Consider the following 17,401-nt stretch of genomic DNA (forward strand, 5'->3'; position numbering starts at 1 on the left):
TGGGTTGAAAGACGGCGGTGGGTTTGAAAATGATTTGCCGGGAGTCTCACCAGCTCTAGTGAGCCTTGCCCCCGGCTAGCTATCGAACTGGTGGGTAACAGACGTCTCCGAAAACGTCAGAGCGCTTTTGAAAATATGCGGTGTCTTGATAAACTGAGCAGATATTTGCTTGTAGCCTAGCCCGTATGCCGGCTCTCTTTCCCCGCTTTTGCTTCCAGTCTCTTCGCCATCTTCAGTGTCTCAAGGGCGGTATGATGAGTGTTCAGCTGAGCTCCGCAGAGCGCAGGATCTCCAGTGGGATGGAATTTAGGTTTCCAGGTGAATAATATTGATGCCGATTTCAGATTTCAAGCAGTTTGGCTTATAATTGTTGAGTTAGTGCATGATAGAGTAAACTCAATGCACTTAAAAAAAACCAAAAACGCTGCTGTATGTTTGGGAGCTCCAAGCCGCTGTGTCTGCATGCGTTGCCAACGAACAGGGCGAAAAGAAGCAACAAAAAACTCCCAACTAAACCTCAACAAGTGCGGAAACAATCAAATAATCGGGCAACTATGGGTTAAGAAAAGTCCAACCAGGAGAAGCACAGAAGAAGAGTCAAAGTAATTTGTTAACTGGAATGTTACGCTGACCAAGATCTGAGCTCACTCCTGCCAGAAATGAAGGCTGTCAGTCTCTTAAAGAAAATACAGAAGATATTAGCTAATTCAAATTTACAGCTACACAAAACCTCAAATCGGAAGCAAGGTGATGGACTTAGACATAGGGACAGACTCTTCACCTCTTCAACATTGCATTGGACTAAGCTGGATCCTTGAATATGATGCCTACATCTTCCAGGCTTCTAAGCAAGAAGGATCCTTCACTTAGTGAGGCATACCCAGACCTTATGTCTCATTGCCTCTGTTCTCAATGCAGCACCAAAAGCATTGTTTCTTCTCAGATCAGTAGTTGATTGAAACTACAGCTGTCGTTAACACTGTCCTTACTCTTTGATGAAGGTGAAAGCCGAACTAGTGCCATGATGAGGGTTGAGTTGAATGCTTTACAGCAGTGATTCCCAAACTTTTTTTGCTGCCCCCACCCTTTGTTTTACAAGAGAGGAAAACTAAAAAAAATTAAAGGTTTGTTGCAAAATAACCCCACATTTAATCCTCACATCTTTTCAGTGACTGGTGTGAGCCTGCCTGTTGCTGCAGATCTTCTCAAACCTGGGTTGCAGTTTTAAGACAGCCACTCTGAGTTCATTTTCAATGTCCAGCTTTGATCTGTACTTTGTTTTGATTGAAGCCACAGCAGAAAAGCCTACCTCACATAAATAGGATGTGGCAAAAGGAAGAAGTATGGCCAGGGCTCTCTTATCCAGCAGTTGGTAATCTTTGTCCACTCCAATCCAAAATTCAACCAGGGTCTGTGACTTAAACTGCAGCCTCTTAGTTGAATGAGAGGTAAGATCAATGAACCGTTCCTCCTGGGATGTGCTGAAGTCAGCAGGGGGTGTTGCACTGAAGGGGTCACAGATCCAATTATTCTTTGGAATCTTGCACCAGGAAATATCTCTGGAAATGTTTCTGAAGGGCAGACATGTGTTCTCTGATGTTCTCTGATGCACGGGATCACTGTATTCCGCAGCCTGCGGTCTCCAATGAATGATTTTGAATTCTCAAATTAGTCCACGTTTCCATCTTTCACTCGCTGCTTCCACATTTGCATCTGCAAATTTAGTTCATTGAGTTTCAGGAACATGTCACTGTGGTGTGCCAGTTTCATGAGAAAGTTGTTGCAGTTAAATTTGTTGGTAAGATCACTGCCCACTTCCTTCAAAAAGATGCGAATCTCATCTCGCAGTTCAGAGACCCTGGATAGCGCCTTCCCACATGACAGCTATCGGGACTCGCTGTGATACAAAACGGCTGTGTGGTCGGAGCCCATTTCTTCACACAGTGCCGAAAAAATCCGGGCTTTCACAGTTCGTGTTTTGATGTAGTTGACTGTGGCGATGACATCAGTCATTACGTTACTGAGCTCAGGACTCAGCTGTTTAGACAGCAGTGCTTCGCGGTGTATCATATAGTGCGTCCTCTGCACATTGGGGTAGACGCGCTTGATGAGCGCTTGCTGCCCTCCTGGTTTCCCAGCCATAGCCTGCGCCCCATTTGTGCAAATCCCGACACAGTCCTCCCATTTCAGCTCGACCTCTTTCAAGTAAGAATCTATGATTTTAAACAGTTCTTCTGCAGTTGCTCTGGCAGGAACTTGTTTGCAGAAAAGTAATTCCTCCCTCATCTCCATCAAGGAATCTGACATACGTTATCAATAAGCAGTCTTTTTTTAATATCAGTGGCTTCATCCATCTACAGAGAAAAGCAGCTGTCACGCACCTTATCCTCTATGTCCTTTGACATATCATAAATGCACCTGCCGATGGTATTATTGGACGAGGAATATCCCGTTATACCCTGTTTGCTGGCTGCTGCGTCGTCAGTCATAGTTGAAACCATATCCATAGCACAGGGAAGTATTAATTCCTCTGCAATCGTGTGCGGCTTTTTACACTGAGCCACTTGGTAGGCAACTTTATAGGAGCTGAGGAGAACATTTGCCGAAACAGATGCAAAGTAAAGAGACACTGTTGACCACAACATTTAGAAGTTTTTGTCTGAAAAAGTCCACTGATTTGTCTTTGTGCTTTGGATGTTTTGTCTCTAAGTGGTGTCTTAGCTTGTTGGGCTTTAATCTGTCTCAAGCTAGCACTTTAAGACAGACAACACACTGCGGCCTCTCCTCATTACCCACCGCTGTGCAGGTGAAGCCAAGCGCAAGATATGCTTCATCATATTTTCTGCTTTTTGCTTTGGAAGGAAGTGGGTTTGTACGCATATTTGGTGATGCTTCATCTTCTGCTTTTTGTTTGTGTCAAAAACCTGTCCATTATGCTAGCAGGTTCTGCTAGTTCCACATCAGTCATTTCCCATCTTTGTTTGTATGTCACCAACTGTAGATAAACGTTCCCTGTCAGTAAATTTGGTGCCTGCACTTGGGTCCTTTCTCTCATCACTCCACACGTCTGCCGTTGCAGCCCTGACAGAAATAGTCACGTCACTTTGGGCATGTCTTTTTTTCAACAGGAACCTCAGAAATAAAAAGTGCAATATTGTAACTGCTTTTTAAAAATCTGTTCCTAATTTGGAAATATATTTAATTTACAAGTTTTAGAGGGTTCTTTCAACAGTATATATCCAAGATAAATGATCACAATTATAATATTTCTTACTGCCTCAAAATCAAATTGAATCAAATCAAATCAGGACCTTGTGAATCAGAATTGAACGAGTTGTAGAAATATGTGACAATACCAGCCCTAATTAGAAAGTCCACTACACAGACTCGGTGGCACAATGCTGCAAAGGAATGCAATCTAGCTAACAGTGGGACATGGAGAATGACAGCAGGTTTTCTAGACCAAGACAACTTTGTTCACCCATCCTTGGTTCCTGAAGTGGTTCCAACGACAGTTATTTACATCTACATCTATGTTATCACCATATTAAAATAATAAGATAAACATGTGATTTCTTGTTCATGGATTTTCACCTGTCAGGGTCAAGGAATGTAGCCTCTGCTATATTCGAGGGAGTACTGTAGTTACTTTCAGGTGGACTCTTGCCCCAAGGGTTCACCAGATCAGGTAGCTGTGCATGTTTTATTTGGCAGAGTATATGCTGGACAGAGATGGGCAGTAACGCGTTACTTGTAACTCGTTACTGTAATCCGATTACTTTTTTCAAGTAACGAGTAAAGTAAGGGATTACTATTGCAAAAACGGTAATTAGATTACCGTTACTTTCCCGTAGGAACGCTGCGTTACTGCGTTACTAAAACCGTGATTTTTTTTGCAAGAATGTCTCATGACAGTGACGTAAGCGAGTGCGACGTTTGTGACAACAGCTGTGTGCAGATCAACAGTGGATCATATATCGAGTGCGGGAGAGAGTATGAGCGTGCAGCGTTTAAAGCGTGGAAGTACTGACCTTATTTTGAGTTTGATTCCATAAAAAGTGACAAAAACATTAGTGTCCGTTGTGCGTGGGAAGAAAACTTCTTTTTACAGCGAAAAAAACCCCTAAACTTCCAAGCAAGCACCGAGTGCGCAACGACGTAATGGGAAACTCACAGAGAAACTCGCGGATTCTTCCACTGACCGCTGCGGCACACCTGCACCAGGGTAAACCTCCGCCTACCCACTCCTGCTTTACAGGTGAAAATAGAGCAACAGGACCGCTGAGTCTTTGACTTTATTTATTTTCTGCTGTGTTTTACTTGCATCTATTTGAAAGAGTGAGTGTAAACACAAAAAATATTTTATTTTATGTGCTGGAATGTGCAGAAAATAGGTTTAAATGTTAAACTAATTTATTCCAGTCAGAGAATGTTGCATATAATTAAATTTTTGCTTGATGCATAAAGTTAAAAGATTAAAACTGATAAAACAAGTTTTAAAAAGAGACTTTTCCATTTGATTACATTTTGTATGATGGATTATGCAGAAAAAGTAGAATTGGGCTGAAAGATCTATCGCTTTATCACCTCTTCAGGTTGTAAATCGTGTTTTTAAAAAGTAACTAAGTAACTAAGTAATTAATTACTTTTGAAAATAAGTAATCAGTAAAGTAACGGGATTACTTTTTTGTGGAAGTAATCAGTAATTAGTTACTGATTACTTTTTTCAAGTAACTTGACCAACACTGATGCTGGATGCTCTTCTGAAGTCCAAAAATAGAATTTGTGTCGCCGTCTAGAATCACACCAGCAGCCTTTCACTTGTCAAGTACAAGTTCAAAAAACTAAATTATACAGGCCACAAAATAAAAAAGAATTAGTTGATAATTAAAAGTATAGCTTTAGCTTAAGTCAGCTTCCTCAGCATGTTATTTTCAGGGTCAGGAATCTATATATCCCTGATCAAAGGAGGTTGGTTCAAGCCCTGACTGGGGCCTTTGAAGGTAGAGTTTCCTGTTCTCCCTTTGCCGTGGGTTTCCTCTGAATACTTCAGCTTCCTCCCACACTCAGCTGACATGCAGGTTAGGTTATCTGGTTATATGGAAAAACTTGCTGTAGGTGACAGGTAGACAAAGTCCTCAAAGCATATAAAATAAGTCCTAGTTCGTCAAAAATTAAATCTGACACCAGCCTTTAATATGCTGAGGAAGTTAGTTGGACCTTAAAAGTGTGCTTATGTAATAAAAAGCAGAGATTCCGCAATTCCGCCTGATCCGTTGAGGCTAATGCTGAATGTAAAGTTTAAATTCTGTGTAACCTTAACTTAGCATTTTTATGTCACACGGCTTTCACAAAAAAACCCACAAACTGCTGTGTGTCTCTGAATCTGTTAAAGCCTGTGAAAAATCTCAATCACTATTTTCCTTCAAGAAAATAAGAAAGCCTGCTGACACAAGAGAACTATGATTTATATGTTTTATAGATGAGTAAAATTTGCAGCAATTACAGGACATTCTTGATGTCACGTTTTCGGTCAATATGAATTTAATCTAAATGCTAGTGGGACTAATGCAGCGTTTCATACTGATCTATTGTTAACTGCTAAAGATGGTTCAGTCTTTGTTCTGCTTGAATTAACCTTATAGTGTTTGTCAGAATCACTTACTACTTCCATTACCTCGCTTTGCAAAGTGCTCAGCCTCAGAGAAACCGGTTTAGACTGCTTTAGATCGTACTTGTTAAACAGAAAACCTCCAATGCTTCGTCATCATGAGCCTCTGTGGGCTCTATGCATGGTGCCATATTCCTGATTTACATGCCTTAATCAAGACTGACATGCAGATGACACCTCGATTTATTTCCCTTTAAACAGACAGAAAAACCAAAAAAAACCCTCTCTTGCTCTAGTTAGAAGAGAATAAAAATTGAATATAATTTGGTTTGTCTCTCTAAAATTCACAATAAAGAATAGCCTTGTTTCTCTATCCAAAAATCTAAGTATGCTGTGTGACCTAAGTGCTGTTTAGTCAAACAAGTATTTAATTACTGGATTACTACAAGCCAGAGTGCTGTAATATGAACTTCTAATCAAACCAGTTTTTCCAGCTTGCAAGGCACGTTTCTTTTAATGCTGCTATGCTAAAGGATAGTGTGGTGACCCACTAGAGGGCTACCATCACACCCAAGCTTGGAGGAGGGCGTCAGGTTTATATTGTTGGATTATATATTTCTGAGCATAAATGACAACCATATATGCTTAGAGGTATATAATTGATTGCATATTGATAGGATGTTTGATCCTTAATAGACTCTGTGTGCATTCCAGAACACTCTGACACACACACACTCCCTGAAGCTATGTTTGTCTTAAGCTCTTTGTCAATGCGATTCATCAAACTCATTATCAGGATGCACTTGCCCGGTCAATTTGTTCAAGAGCCTCTTTTCATAGTTTGGAAATTCACAAATATACAGGTTTCCTACAGCGGTAAAGTTAGTTAATTTCCAAAATAAAGCATATGAATACATCTGGCTCCCATTTATTTGATAATCTTGAAGCTAAACAAACTAACCAAAGAAATTTATTTTTAAAATCCTTTCCTGCTACTGGCTGTGAAGCAGGAGACAACAAACCACTAAAGTTTTATATGCAGACAATGCTAGTATGTGTTGGCAGGTTACGGAGAGCTCAACATCTCAACTATTGTTCCTTGTTATTTTGTCAGTCTGGACTGTATATCCATGGTGTTCAAATGTACCATTTGCATTCCCTTCTGAAGTTTTCGTGTAAAAGTCTTTGCAGCTTTTAGAATTGAATCACTCATTTGAGAAGAAAATTCTCAGAAAAGTAGGATAAGACTAGATCTCTGAAAGTTTTTAGTCAGTAAAATATTGTTATTGCGTAAACAATAAAGTACATTTACATTTGTAACCAAACTTCAAATGGGCAAATCATCATTCCCATCATTTATGTTAACTCTCTTAATTTTCTTGAAAACTAGGAAGTCATTAGTAAGCATTTACCATACTAAATGATTACATTCTCTGCTTTCACAAGTTAATACCCTGAGTAACATCAGATCTCTCAGTTTCACTTTTGGTGAATGACAACTGCTGGTTGAGTCATGAAACCAGTTGCAACTGGTTGCGCAGGCATCATCATCACTCCTGGCTGGACAGTTGGAACAGGCTGCATGTTGATGACCGTGTTATTGTGTAAGTTGATGACAGTTGGCGCTTTCTTGCGATGCTTTAACTCACGATGCATCTGACACCAGGAGCACCACTCACAGAAGCAGGAAATTACAATGTCCTTACAGAGAGAGCCCTGCAGAAAGAGAGTACAAGCATTACAGATGTGGTGTAATTCAGGTGGAGGAGCAGGTCATCTACCAACCAGAGGTTTGGTAGATCAATCCCTGGCTCTTCTGGTCCACATGTCACAATATCCTTGCAGCAGATACTGAGTATGTGTGTGAATGTTTGACAAAAAACATTTAGGCATAGTTGAAATCAAATATGGATGTTTTTGATTCAGTGAGTGAGACTTGTAATTCCCACTAAAGTCCAACTTTGAGTTCAGTGTCATCATCTCACGGTTCATACCTTGATGCCATATCTGTTTCGCATGGCAGCTCTTACAGACAAAACTGCAGGAGGAACACAAACAGGTATCCCAAAGGCTGCTAATACACCAGAGCCACATATATCACATAAAGGGAGACAGTTGTTCTCTCCAAATCTTCCTGAAACAGTGCAGGCGAGACAGGGGCAGCACCAGAATCCATAGCAGCCTGAAAAACACAGAAACGCATCAACAAAGTTGTAAGAAGTCTGAAAAGATGAAGGCAACACAAATCAGAACAACTTGTAGTCCTGAAAATACAAATATAATTTATGAGTCAAATTTAAATGGCTTCTTACAAGTATTTGCATCCTCAAAGCAGTCAAGGAGACCACTGTCCCAGGGGCCAAAAAAAAAAAACCAAACCCTCTTTTTTTTGGTCCCCCCCCAAGGGGGGGGGGGGGGGAGGAGACCACTGTCCCAGTCTGTCAAGGGTTTTTCTGCCATTGTATGTTGAACTTCACCCACAGACACTGAACGATCACTCTGTGAAAGTCGAGAAGCAGAAAAAACAAAATAAAATGAAAATTAAAAGTACAAATTAAATGAAAGTTAAAATTTTGGAGCACTTTCTTTCAAACTACAGCCAAAAGGTATATGCCGTCGATCTCTTTAGTAATCTTTTAATTCTCCAATTAAGCTTTATTAATATATCCATAATTTACAGGACATTTTATATAACAAGGTAAATATACTAGAGCATTACAGAGAGAAACACCTAAACATCCACCATGAACAAGCATTTGGGGATGTTGGAAAAACAAGCTTTCTATAAACATCCAAGTGACTTAAAAGCAAACAGCAATACATGGTTGACATATCTCAGAAAGATGGCTTGTGTAATTTGAAACACGAGTACAGTAACGCAACTCTCTCCTGAACAGGATATGTAGACTGGTTTGGAAGTGAAAGTCTATTACGCTTACAGTTCAGACAGTTTAATGTACTTTAACTGTCTCTGTGACCGTTCTCAGTCATCCAGGTCATCGTAGAAGCTTCTTCAGTTCAGTTCAGAACTGAAGCTTCTCAAATGAAATGTGAAACATCTTCAAGAAACTTAAAGAACTCCAGACGCTTTTCTTTTCAAGCTCACTAATCTACTTTAACTGTCCTCTACAACACACAGCTTAGAATCTGGAGTTCGGTATGTGGTTTGCCTTTGGGAATAATAATTTAAAAAAACAACACTAGAAACACATGCTATTAAAAAGTATACCTCTCTCTTTCTAATAACTTCGATACTGTTATAAACATTTGAGTCTTTTTTTTTTTTTAAGTTCATATAAACCTTAACGTTTTACAGCCACACCCTCATGATGGCCTCTGCTTCTCCAAAGAGGGCTAACAAACAAAACAACACTGCGTGTACACCCATGTAATCCAATAAATTATAAAGTCAAAGCTTTCTCTTTGCAAACTGCCTCTAGTATCAGGTACAAAAAGTACTAATCACTAAGTTTATGTGAAAGGACTTGTAGAAAACTGGAAGGTCTTACCTGCCCCTCTGCGCACCTCTTAATGACTGAACGGAGGCTCTTTGGACTGAGTTTCTTTCAGTTGGGTCAACACAAATAACACTGCAGAGCTTGAAACTCTGGAAACGGAAAAATGAAACTCAAAGTCCATTCAACAATGTCCTTCATGGCCATTGTGTTTTAACCTTTGAATACAAGCGCAGTCACCCACACAGCTGTACAAGCAGGTACTCACAGACTCACGCTGTCTCGGTTGGCTACTGCCTCTAAATGTATCTGGTATTGTTAGTACTGTGTGCTGTTCATTAACATATACTATTTACTGCTGTTTATGCTTATGTTGGTTGTTGCTTTGTTTTCTCTGATTTTTTAAATTTATTTATTTTCAGTAGGTGTTGAAGCAGATTCTAAGTGTTTTTTCTTTTAAGTTTCTCCACAGCTTTATTCTTTCTTTTCTTGCCCCGAGTCTGTTACATTGTGATTGTAATAATTAAATATAAAAGAAATCCTAAAAATATTTCTTTAAAATATGGATATAAATTGGACCAATATAGCAAATGCATTTTTGTCTTTCAGACACAAATTCTGATTGCTACACTTGCGGACAGGACAGGGGAAAAAGAAAGAGGAAAAAACCTCAACTAAATCCTTAACAAGGGTGAAAATGATCAATTAATCGGGCAACTATGGGTGAAGAAAAGTCAGGAGAAACAGAAAAACCAAAGGAATTTGTTATCTTGAGTGTCTATGCTAACGATTATCTGACCTCACTTCTGACAGAAATTGAGGCTGTCAGTCTTCCAAAGAAAATACAGAAGATATTACCTAAGTCAAATTTACAGCTACCGTACACAAAACTGCCTCAAACAGTAGCAAAGTGATGGATGCATTCCAGCTGATGACCTGGAAAAGGACTTAGATATAGGGACAGACTCTTCACCTCTTCAGCGTGGCCTTGGACTAAGCTGGATCCTTGAATATGATGCCTTTAACTTCCAGGCTCCTAAGCAAGAATGATCCTTCACTTAGTCAGGCACATCCTCTATAGCTGTACATTGCTGACACTGTACATCAAGGTCCTCACTGAGCATCCAGGATCCAACACCCCAAGATCACTGGACTGCCCTCAATGAAGTCTCACTGCCCACTGTTTTAAAAAGGCCCAAAACATCATAAAAGACACCTCACATCCTGGCCACTCCCTGTTCGAACTGTTGCCCTCAGGCAGACGGTACAGGGCAATCAGAGCAAGGACTAATAGACTCAAACACAGCTGTTATCCAACTGCAATAACACATCTGAATACTACAAAAAAATGTCCATCACGCCACTCTTGTGTTAATCTATGCACGGCCTGAAGCATGTGTGTGGGAATGTATGTGAATGTTTTACTGTTACATCTTATTAGTATTTTAAGTATTCTATCTATTTTATTTATTGAATTTTATTGTTTTATTTATATTTTGATATTGCTAGGGATGATGCAATGATCGGGGACCATTCTTCATTTCGTTGTTCTCGTGACAATGACAATAAAGTTTCTGATTCTGATTCTGAAATGGAATGCACAGAAAGACGGTGGGGTCGAACTCCGGTACATACCCAAATTGTATGTCTCTCTGTTGTCAATGCAGCACCAAAAACATTGTTTCTTCTCAGATGAGTCGTTTATTGAAACTACAGCTGTCATTGGCAAGTTTGTAACTATTATAACTAACTAACTATTCACAAAGGTTTTACATGTACGTATCCAAAAAATGACTCAAGAATTAGAAATAGGGTGGGTTTAAAAATTGATTTCCCATTTCAAATCGATTTTCATTTGAAGAATATGGATTCATTAAGTCCTGAAATACATTTTTTAATATAAATGAATTTTGCCAGAAATGCCAGAATCTCAGCTAAAAGCTCACAAAAGTATTTCAACACCCACTAAACTGCTAAAACAGCAAACGATTGAAGAGCAGGTAAATGGTTTCCAAATAAATATCTGAACACAAATTGCGGTTAGTCTGGCAACAATGGACACGCCTTTGGGTGCTGAAAGCTGACAGATTTGCAATCTCACAGACTGCACAGCTGCAGGCTTTGTCACTCTGTCCAAAATTCACTGATCCAACAGCAAAGGAAGATCAAAACTACACTTGAAAAACACTGTCATGAATTCCATCTTACTTTGGTTGTCTTGCTTCCACCACGAGAAAACCCATTAAAAATCCATTAAAAATCTCTATTTTTCTGCGTGATTCTCTTTGTTATTACCCACCAGTCTACCATTGTGTAGAGCACTGTCGGCCTGTTTTTTTAAAATTTTTATTTATTTTCCCAAAATTAGCTCTAACAGAAAAACCCAATTTCTGCTTTTCAATATGACAAAGAAATTTAAACTTTTTAAACTTATGCTAAATTGCAAAACCTTAGTCTGTGTCTCTAATAAACTTCTAACTTTGCTCTGCTTCACTTCAGCAGCATTAGATAATCGTTCAATGTTGATTCATGGTTTTCTTCGTTTTTGTCTCTGCAGATATCGTTTTAAGGGTCATCAATGCTTAAAAACCAGGCCAGAAAAATCTTGTTTTTTCTTTCATTCTAGTTTTTTTTTTTTTTTTTTTTTTTTTTGTGTCCCGTTTGGATCTTTAGCCATCAGAATTGTTGTCTTAAGGCCAAGAAAGATGCCAAGCGGATTTATTTTACCAAGTGGATCATCATGGCCTTGCCATATTGGTCCATTTGATTGACCTTTATTATAATTATGAATTTATTTTATTTTCAGTTGCTACAAACGGGACAGACATGACTGGGGGATAGGACAGGGAGAGAGAATGAAAGAAAGAGAGGGAGAGAAGAAAACCAAAGGGGAGAAGAGACGGTGAGAAGGGGGGGAAGAAAGAAAAAAAAACAAAAACAAACAAAAAAAACAAAACACCTGGGTCACCTGTATGGAGAGAAAAAAAAACAGAAGAGAAAGCAAACAACAAAGAGCAACATAATAAAAAAAACGGCACCATCACAATAAACTAGCTAGCAGTAGATATCAGTAGATACTAAATAATAAACGATATTGTGCAGCACGCAAGATAGACAGCGCACAATGTGCTTTGAGGCAGCAGCCAAGAAAGCTGTAGTCCGCGTCTGTGTATACACCCGTGTGTACTACCTGTGTGCATACCTGTGTGGATCAGCATGCTTGCATTCCAAAGGTATTCTCAGTTACTTTGACACGAAGGCATCTGCTGTGATCCTTGAACCTCTGATTAAGTCTCACAAGTGTCAGCTTTGCTTTTAATCCTAGATAGTTTACACTGAGTGTGTAATTGCAGAGAAATTGTCACGGTCCTGGTTCGGTGACCCAGTGTTTTATACCTGTTTAATTTGTTTCTTGATTATTTGTTTTTCATGGTTATCAATGTTAGTGTTTTGGTTTCTGTTCAAGTATTTCTAGCTCTATTCCTGTTCCGTCTTGTGTCTGCTTTGTGCCTTCCTGTCCCATGTTTCAGGCCTCTGTCTCCCCGGTGACTACTCTCTTTTGCTTCCTCCCAGTCTTGTCTCATCTGATTAGTGTCAGCTGGTTTTCCCTGCCTAACTGCCATTTCTTTGTTTCCTTGTCTGTGTGTATATAGTGTATACGAGGATGTTGGTCCGTCTGTCTGTCATGCCCTGCTCTCTGTCTCCTCACGCTTCGAGGTTGTGAGATTGTTACATCTTATTATATCTTATGCTACCTTATACTTCTAATCAAAGAATTGTTGAATCATTATACAGTACATATACAAGATAAATGATCACAATTATAATATAATAATATATTTATAATATTTCAAAATCAAATTGAGGCAAATCAAATCATGACCTTGTGAATCAGAATTGAACGAGTTGTAGAAATCAGTGACAATATCAGCCCTAATTAGAAAGTCCACTACACAGACTCGGTGGCACAATGCTGCAAAGCAAAATGCAATCTAGCTAACAGTGGGACATGGAGAATTTATAAACGACTTTATAAACTTTATAAAATGGGTGAAGAACCTTTCAGACCGGAATCTCTATAAAATGGGTGAAGAACCTTTCAGACCGGAATCTCACTGAACCTGAAAAGAAAGTATTAGCTAAAGGTCTCAATTTTGCCATTTCTCCGCAACAGTTCGCCCATAGTGGACCTCATCACAGCCACAGAAATCGCCATATCGGATTAATAAATTATCACAGACAGAAGCAGAGCAAATCAGGATGAAAGTCTCAGCCACCCTCTCCAGTGCCAAAGTCCCTCGTCTAACCTCACATTACAAGAAAAGAAGGCCGTCGCTTCCCTGAGCAAAGACCACAACATCACTATATTACCAGCTGATAAGGGAAGGTACACCGTGGTCCTAAACACAACGGATTACCAGACAAAGATCACTACTCTCCTCAGTGACACCAGACACCAGCGAGTGGAGGATAAGAAAGACAGAGCAACAACATTGTCATCCCCTATGTAGCCGGTGTATCAGAGAAACTCAGGAGAGTTTTCTCCAAGCATGACATCCCGGTGCATTTCAGACCCAGCAACACGCTCAGACAGAAACTGGTTCACCCGAAAGACAAAACGCCAAAACACAACTTAACAATGTGGTGTATGCTGTACAGTGCAGCGAGGAATGCCTCAGACCTCTACATTGGAGAGACCAAACAGCCACTTCACAAGCGCATGGCACAACATAGAAGAGCCACCTCCACAGGACAAGACTCAGCAGTCCATCTGCATCTAAAGGTCAAAGGTCACTCTTTCGAGGATGCCAATGTTCACATTTTGGACAGAGAGGACAGATGGTTTGAAAGAGGAGTGAAAGAAGCCATCTATGTCCACTGTGAGCGACCATCTTTGAACAGAGGCGGTGGTTTACGACACCAACTGTCTGCCATCTATAATCCAGTTTTGAGATCCCTCCCCAGACGCCTTAACGCCCACTCACATCCTGGGCCATCTGACCTCAGGAAATCACATGATAGGGTGGGGCCAGGTTTCACAATGAGCTCACCCGAAACCCTGGCTGATTGTGACCCACACCCATTTTCACACCTTGGCTCATGTGATTAGGTAGAGGATCATCAGGGGGTCCTTTGTCCCTCTTTGGGGGGAAACTCCCACTGGTTTAAATCTGGGACTCTCCACCATTTGACCTTAGAACTGAAGAAGCTTCTCGGATGAGAGGTGAAACGTCTTCAAGCAACTTAAACAAGTCCAGACGCTTTTCTTTCCAAGCTCCTTAGACTATGATGACCTGGATGACTGAGAATCTTCATATTGAAAACACCACAAGGACACAACCACACAGTGCATGACACAAAGCATCAGTGTAAAATCTGAAACAAATGCTTCATGGTGGATCTTTGCAGATTTTAAAACTGAATCACTCATTTGACCAGAAAAGTCTCAGAAAAGTAGGATAAGACAACAAAAATGGGGTGCAGATTTGTTTTTATTGAGCCTGTAAAACATCGCTTTTACTTCAACAATAAAGTACATTTACATTTGTAACTAAACTTCAAATGGGCGAATCATCATTCCCATCATTTATGTTAACTCTCTTAATTTTCTTGAAAACTAGGAAATCAACAGTAAGAATTTAACATACTAAATGATTACATTCTTGCTTTTACAAGTAAATACATGAGAACACACTCTGAGCAGCATCAGATTTCTACGAGTGTTACTTTGTTTGAATGACCACTGTTGGTTGAGACATGAAACCAGTTGCAACTGGTTGTGCAGGCATCATCATCACTCCTGGCTGAAAAGTTGGAATAGGCTGCATGTTGATAACCGTGTTATTGTGTAAGTTGATGACAGTTGGCGCTTTCTTGCGATGCTTTAACTCGCGATGCATCTGACACCAGGAGCACCACTCACAGAAGCAGGAAATTACAATGTCCTTACAGAGAGAGCCCTGCAGAAAGAGAGTACAAGCATTACAGATGTGGTGTAATTCAGGTGGAGGAGCAGGTCATCTACCAACCAGAGGTTTGGTAGATCAATCCCTGGCTCTTCTGGTCCACATGTCACAATATCCTTGCAGCAGATACTGAGTATGTGTGTGAATGTTTGACAAAAAACATTTAGGCATAGTTGAAATCAAATATGGATGTTTTTGATTCAGTGAGTGAGACTTGTAATTCCCACTAAGGCTACGTTCATACTGCAGGTCTTGATGCTCAATTCAGATTTTTTGATCAAATCCGATTTTTTTGTCTGCTCGTTCACACTACAAATAAAATGTGACAGCAAACGCGCTCTAGTGTGAACGCTCAAAGCGGCCCGCATGCGCAAAAGAAGACGTCACACACAACGCGCTCTGTTTAGACCCAGAGCAAACAATATTGTTTGACTGATGGCCCTTAATATAAAGACTTCGGACTTTACATTTCCCAATTTTTGCTTTAAGTTATTTTGTTATTTACATAATAATGTAAATAACCTAATAATTATCCTTATTGCTGTTTTAGAGAGGAGCGGTGCTTCAAAGGATAGTTGCAGATTTCTGTCAGAATCTGCAGATTATACAGTACAAATGAAATGTTCACGTTGTCTTCCCAAGAGTTTCGCTGGATGGCCAGGCAGCGTTCACGATGTCTTCTCCGGCGGTGTGATAATTGGTGTCTGTCTTGTGTCAGTGACGTAAAAGACGGATTTAATGCGACATGACCGTTCAAACAGCAGTCGCTTTCTAAAACATCGGATATGTATCGGATTCAGTACCACATACGAAAGTGACCCAGGTCGAATTTGTTCAGTGTCATCATCTCACGGTTCATACCTTGATGCCATATCTGTTTCGCATGGCAGCTCTTACAGACAAAACTGCAGGAGGAACACAAACAGGTATCCCGAAGGCTGCTAATACACCAGAGCCACATATATCACATAAAGGGAGACAGTTGTTCTCTCCAAATCTTCCTGAAACAGTGCAGGCGAGACAGGGGCAGCACCAGAATCCATAGCAGCCTGAAAAACACAGAAACGCATCAACAAAGTTGTAACAAGTCTCAAAAGATGAAGGCAACACAAATCAGAACAACTTGTAGTCCTGAAAATACAAATATAATTTATGAGTCAATCATATTTAAATGGCTTCTTACAAGTACGTGCATCCTCAAAGCAGTCACAAAGACCACTGTCCCAGTCTGTCAAAGGTTTTTCTGCCATTGTATGTTGAACTTCACCCACAGACACTGAACGATCACTCTGTGAAAGTCGAGAAGCAGAAAAAGCCAAATTAAATGAAACTCAAAATGTTAATTTTGAAGTTCTTTCTATCAAACTTGTTCACGAGACCTAAGACATTCAAATATTTGTAGCAATGGGAAAGTTTAAGTAGAGAAAAAAAGTATATGTTGTGGACACATGCACATAGATATGAAACCAAAGTGCATGTTAAGGATATTGTGGTCATTTTGTAAGTCGTCAGTTAAGCATGATTAATATATCCATAATTCACAAGACATTTTATATATCAAGGTAAAAATTCTACAGCATTACAGAAAGACACCCCCAAACATCGATAATGAACAAGCATTTGGGGATGAAGGAAGAACAAGCTTTCTATACACATCCAAGTGACTTTAAAACAAACAGCAATACGTGGTTGACATATCTCAAAAGTAAACATCTGAACAGGATATGTAGACTGGTTTGGAAGTGAAAGTATATTACGCTTACAGTTCAGACAGTGTAATCTACTTTAACTGTCCACTACACCAGACAGCTTAGAATTTGGATGTGGTTTGCCTTCGGAAATACTAATAACACACATAACAGTTTACATAAACCTTAGATTTTTACAGTCACACCGTAATGATGACCTCTGTTTCTCCGACCACTAAGTTGATGTAAAATGAATTGAATGAAAACTGGAACATCTTACCTGCTATTGCTGGACACCCTTTGCGCACCTCTGAAACTTAATGAATAAAAGGATCCTTGGCTCTTTTAATAAGGAGTGTCAGTGGCATTTGGGCCAACACAAACAATGCTGCCAAGCCTGAAACTCTGGAAATGGAAACATGAAACTAAAAGTGACTTTCCATTATGTGGTAATCGCGGGGGCGATCGTGGCTCAAAGAGTTGGCAGTTCGTCTTGTAACCGGAAGGTTGCCGGTTTGAGCCCTGGCTCGGACAGTCTCGGTCGTTGTGTCCTTGGGCAAGACACTTCACCTACCGCCTACTGGTGTTGGCCAGAGGGGCCGATGGCGCGATATGGCAGCCTCGCTTCTGTCAGTCTGCCCCAGGGCAGCTGTGGCTACAACTGTAGCTTCCACCAGCGTA

The 17,401-nt window shown here is 40.1% G+C and overlaps 2 protein-coding genes across 6 annotated transcripts in view; both read right to left on the reverse strand.

The window, feature by feature from the left end:
- Positions 1-6,901: 6,901 nt before the first annotated feature.
- LOC121812987 (cornifelin homolog A-like) lies at positions 6,902-9,221 on the reverse strand. Of its 2 annotated transcripts, XM_042216331.1 has the most exons (5): positions 9,121-9,221; positions 8,038-8,110; positions 7,924-7,956; positions 7,606-7,793; positions 6,902-7,327 (listed from the first exon to the last, which is right to left on the reverse strand). In XM_042216331.1, the coding sequence occupies exons 2-5, from the start codon at positions 8,069-8,071 to the stop codon at positions 7,091-7,093; spliced, it is 492 nt and encodes a 163-aa protein (XP_042072265.1). In that variant the 5' UTR covers positions 8,072-8,110; positions 9,121-9,221; the 3' UTR covers positions 6,902-7,090. The 2 variants fall into 2 exon arrangements, with proteins under 2 accessions (XP_042072265.1, XP_042072264.1); XM_042216330.1 differs by lacking the exon at positions 9,121-9,221 and having other exon boundaries at positions 8,038-8,214.
- A 5,319-nt stretch (positions 9,222-14,540) lies between these two features.
- LOC102300823 (cornifelin homolog A-like) overlaps positions 14,541-17,401 on the reverse strand; it is a 3,807-nt gene continuing 946 nt past the window's right edge. For 2 of the 4 annotated variants that reach the window (XM_042216327.1, XM_042216328.1), the window contains 2 exons: positions 15,894-16,081; positions 14,541-15,026 (listed from right to left, as the gene is read on the reverse strand). In XM_042216327.1, coding sequence (XP_042072261.1) covers positions 14,790-15,026; positions 15,894-16,081 — 425 coding nt within the window. In that variant the 3' untranslated portion in view covers positions 14,541-14,789. Of the gene's footprint in view, positions 15,027-15,893; positions 16,082-16,215; positions 16,322-17,000; positions 17,113-17,401 lie in introns of those variants that run through there. The other 2 variants (XM_042216325.1, XM_042216326.1) reach the window with 2 other exon arrangements.

This window comes from Haplochromis burtoni, unplaced genomic scaffold (assembly GCF_018398535.1).
Source record: "Haplochromis burtoni strain Fernald_Lab_line unplaced genomic scaffold, NCSU_Asbu1 Contig_1013, whole genome shotgun sequence".
Taxonomy (NCBI): Eukaryota; Metazoa; Chordata; class Actinopteri; order Cichliformes; family Cichlidae; genus Haplochromis; species Haplochromis burtoni.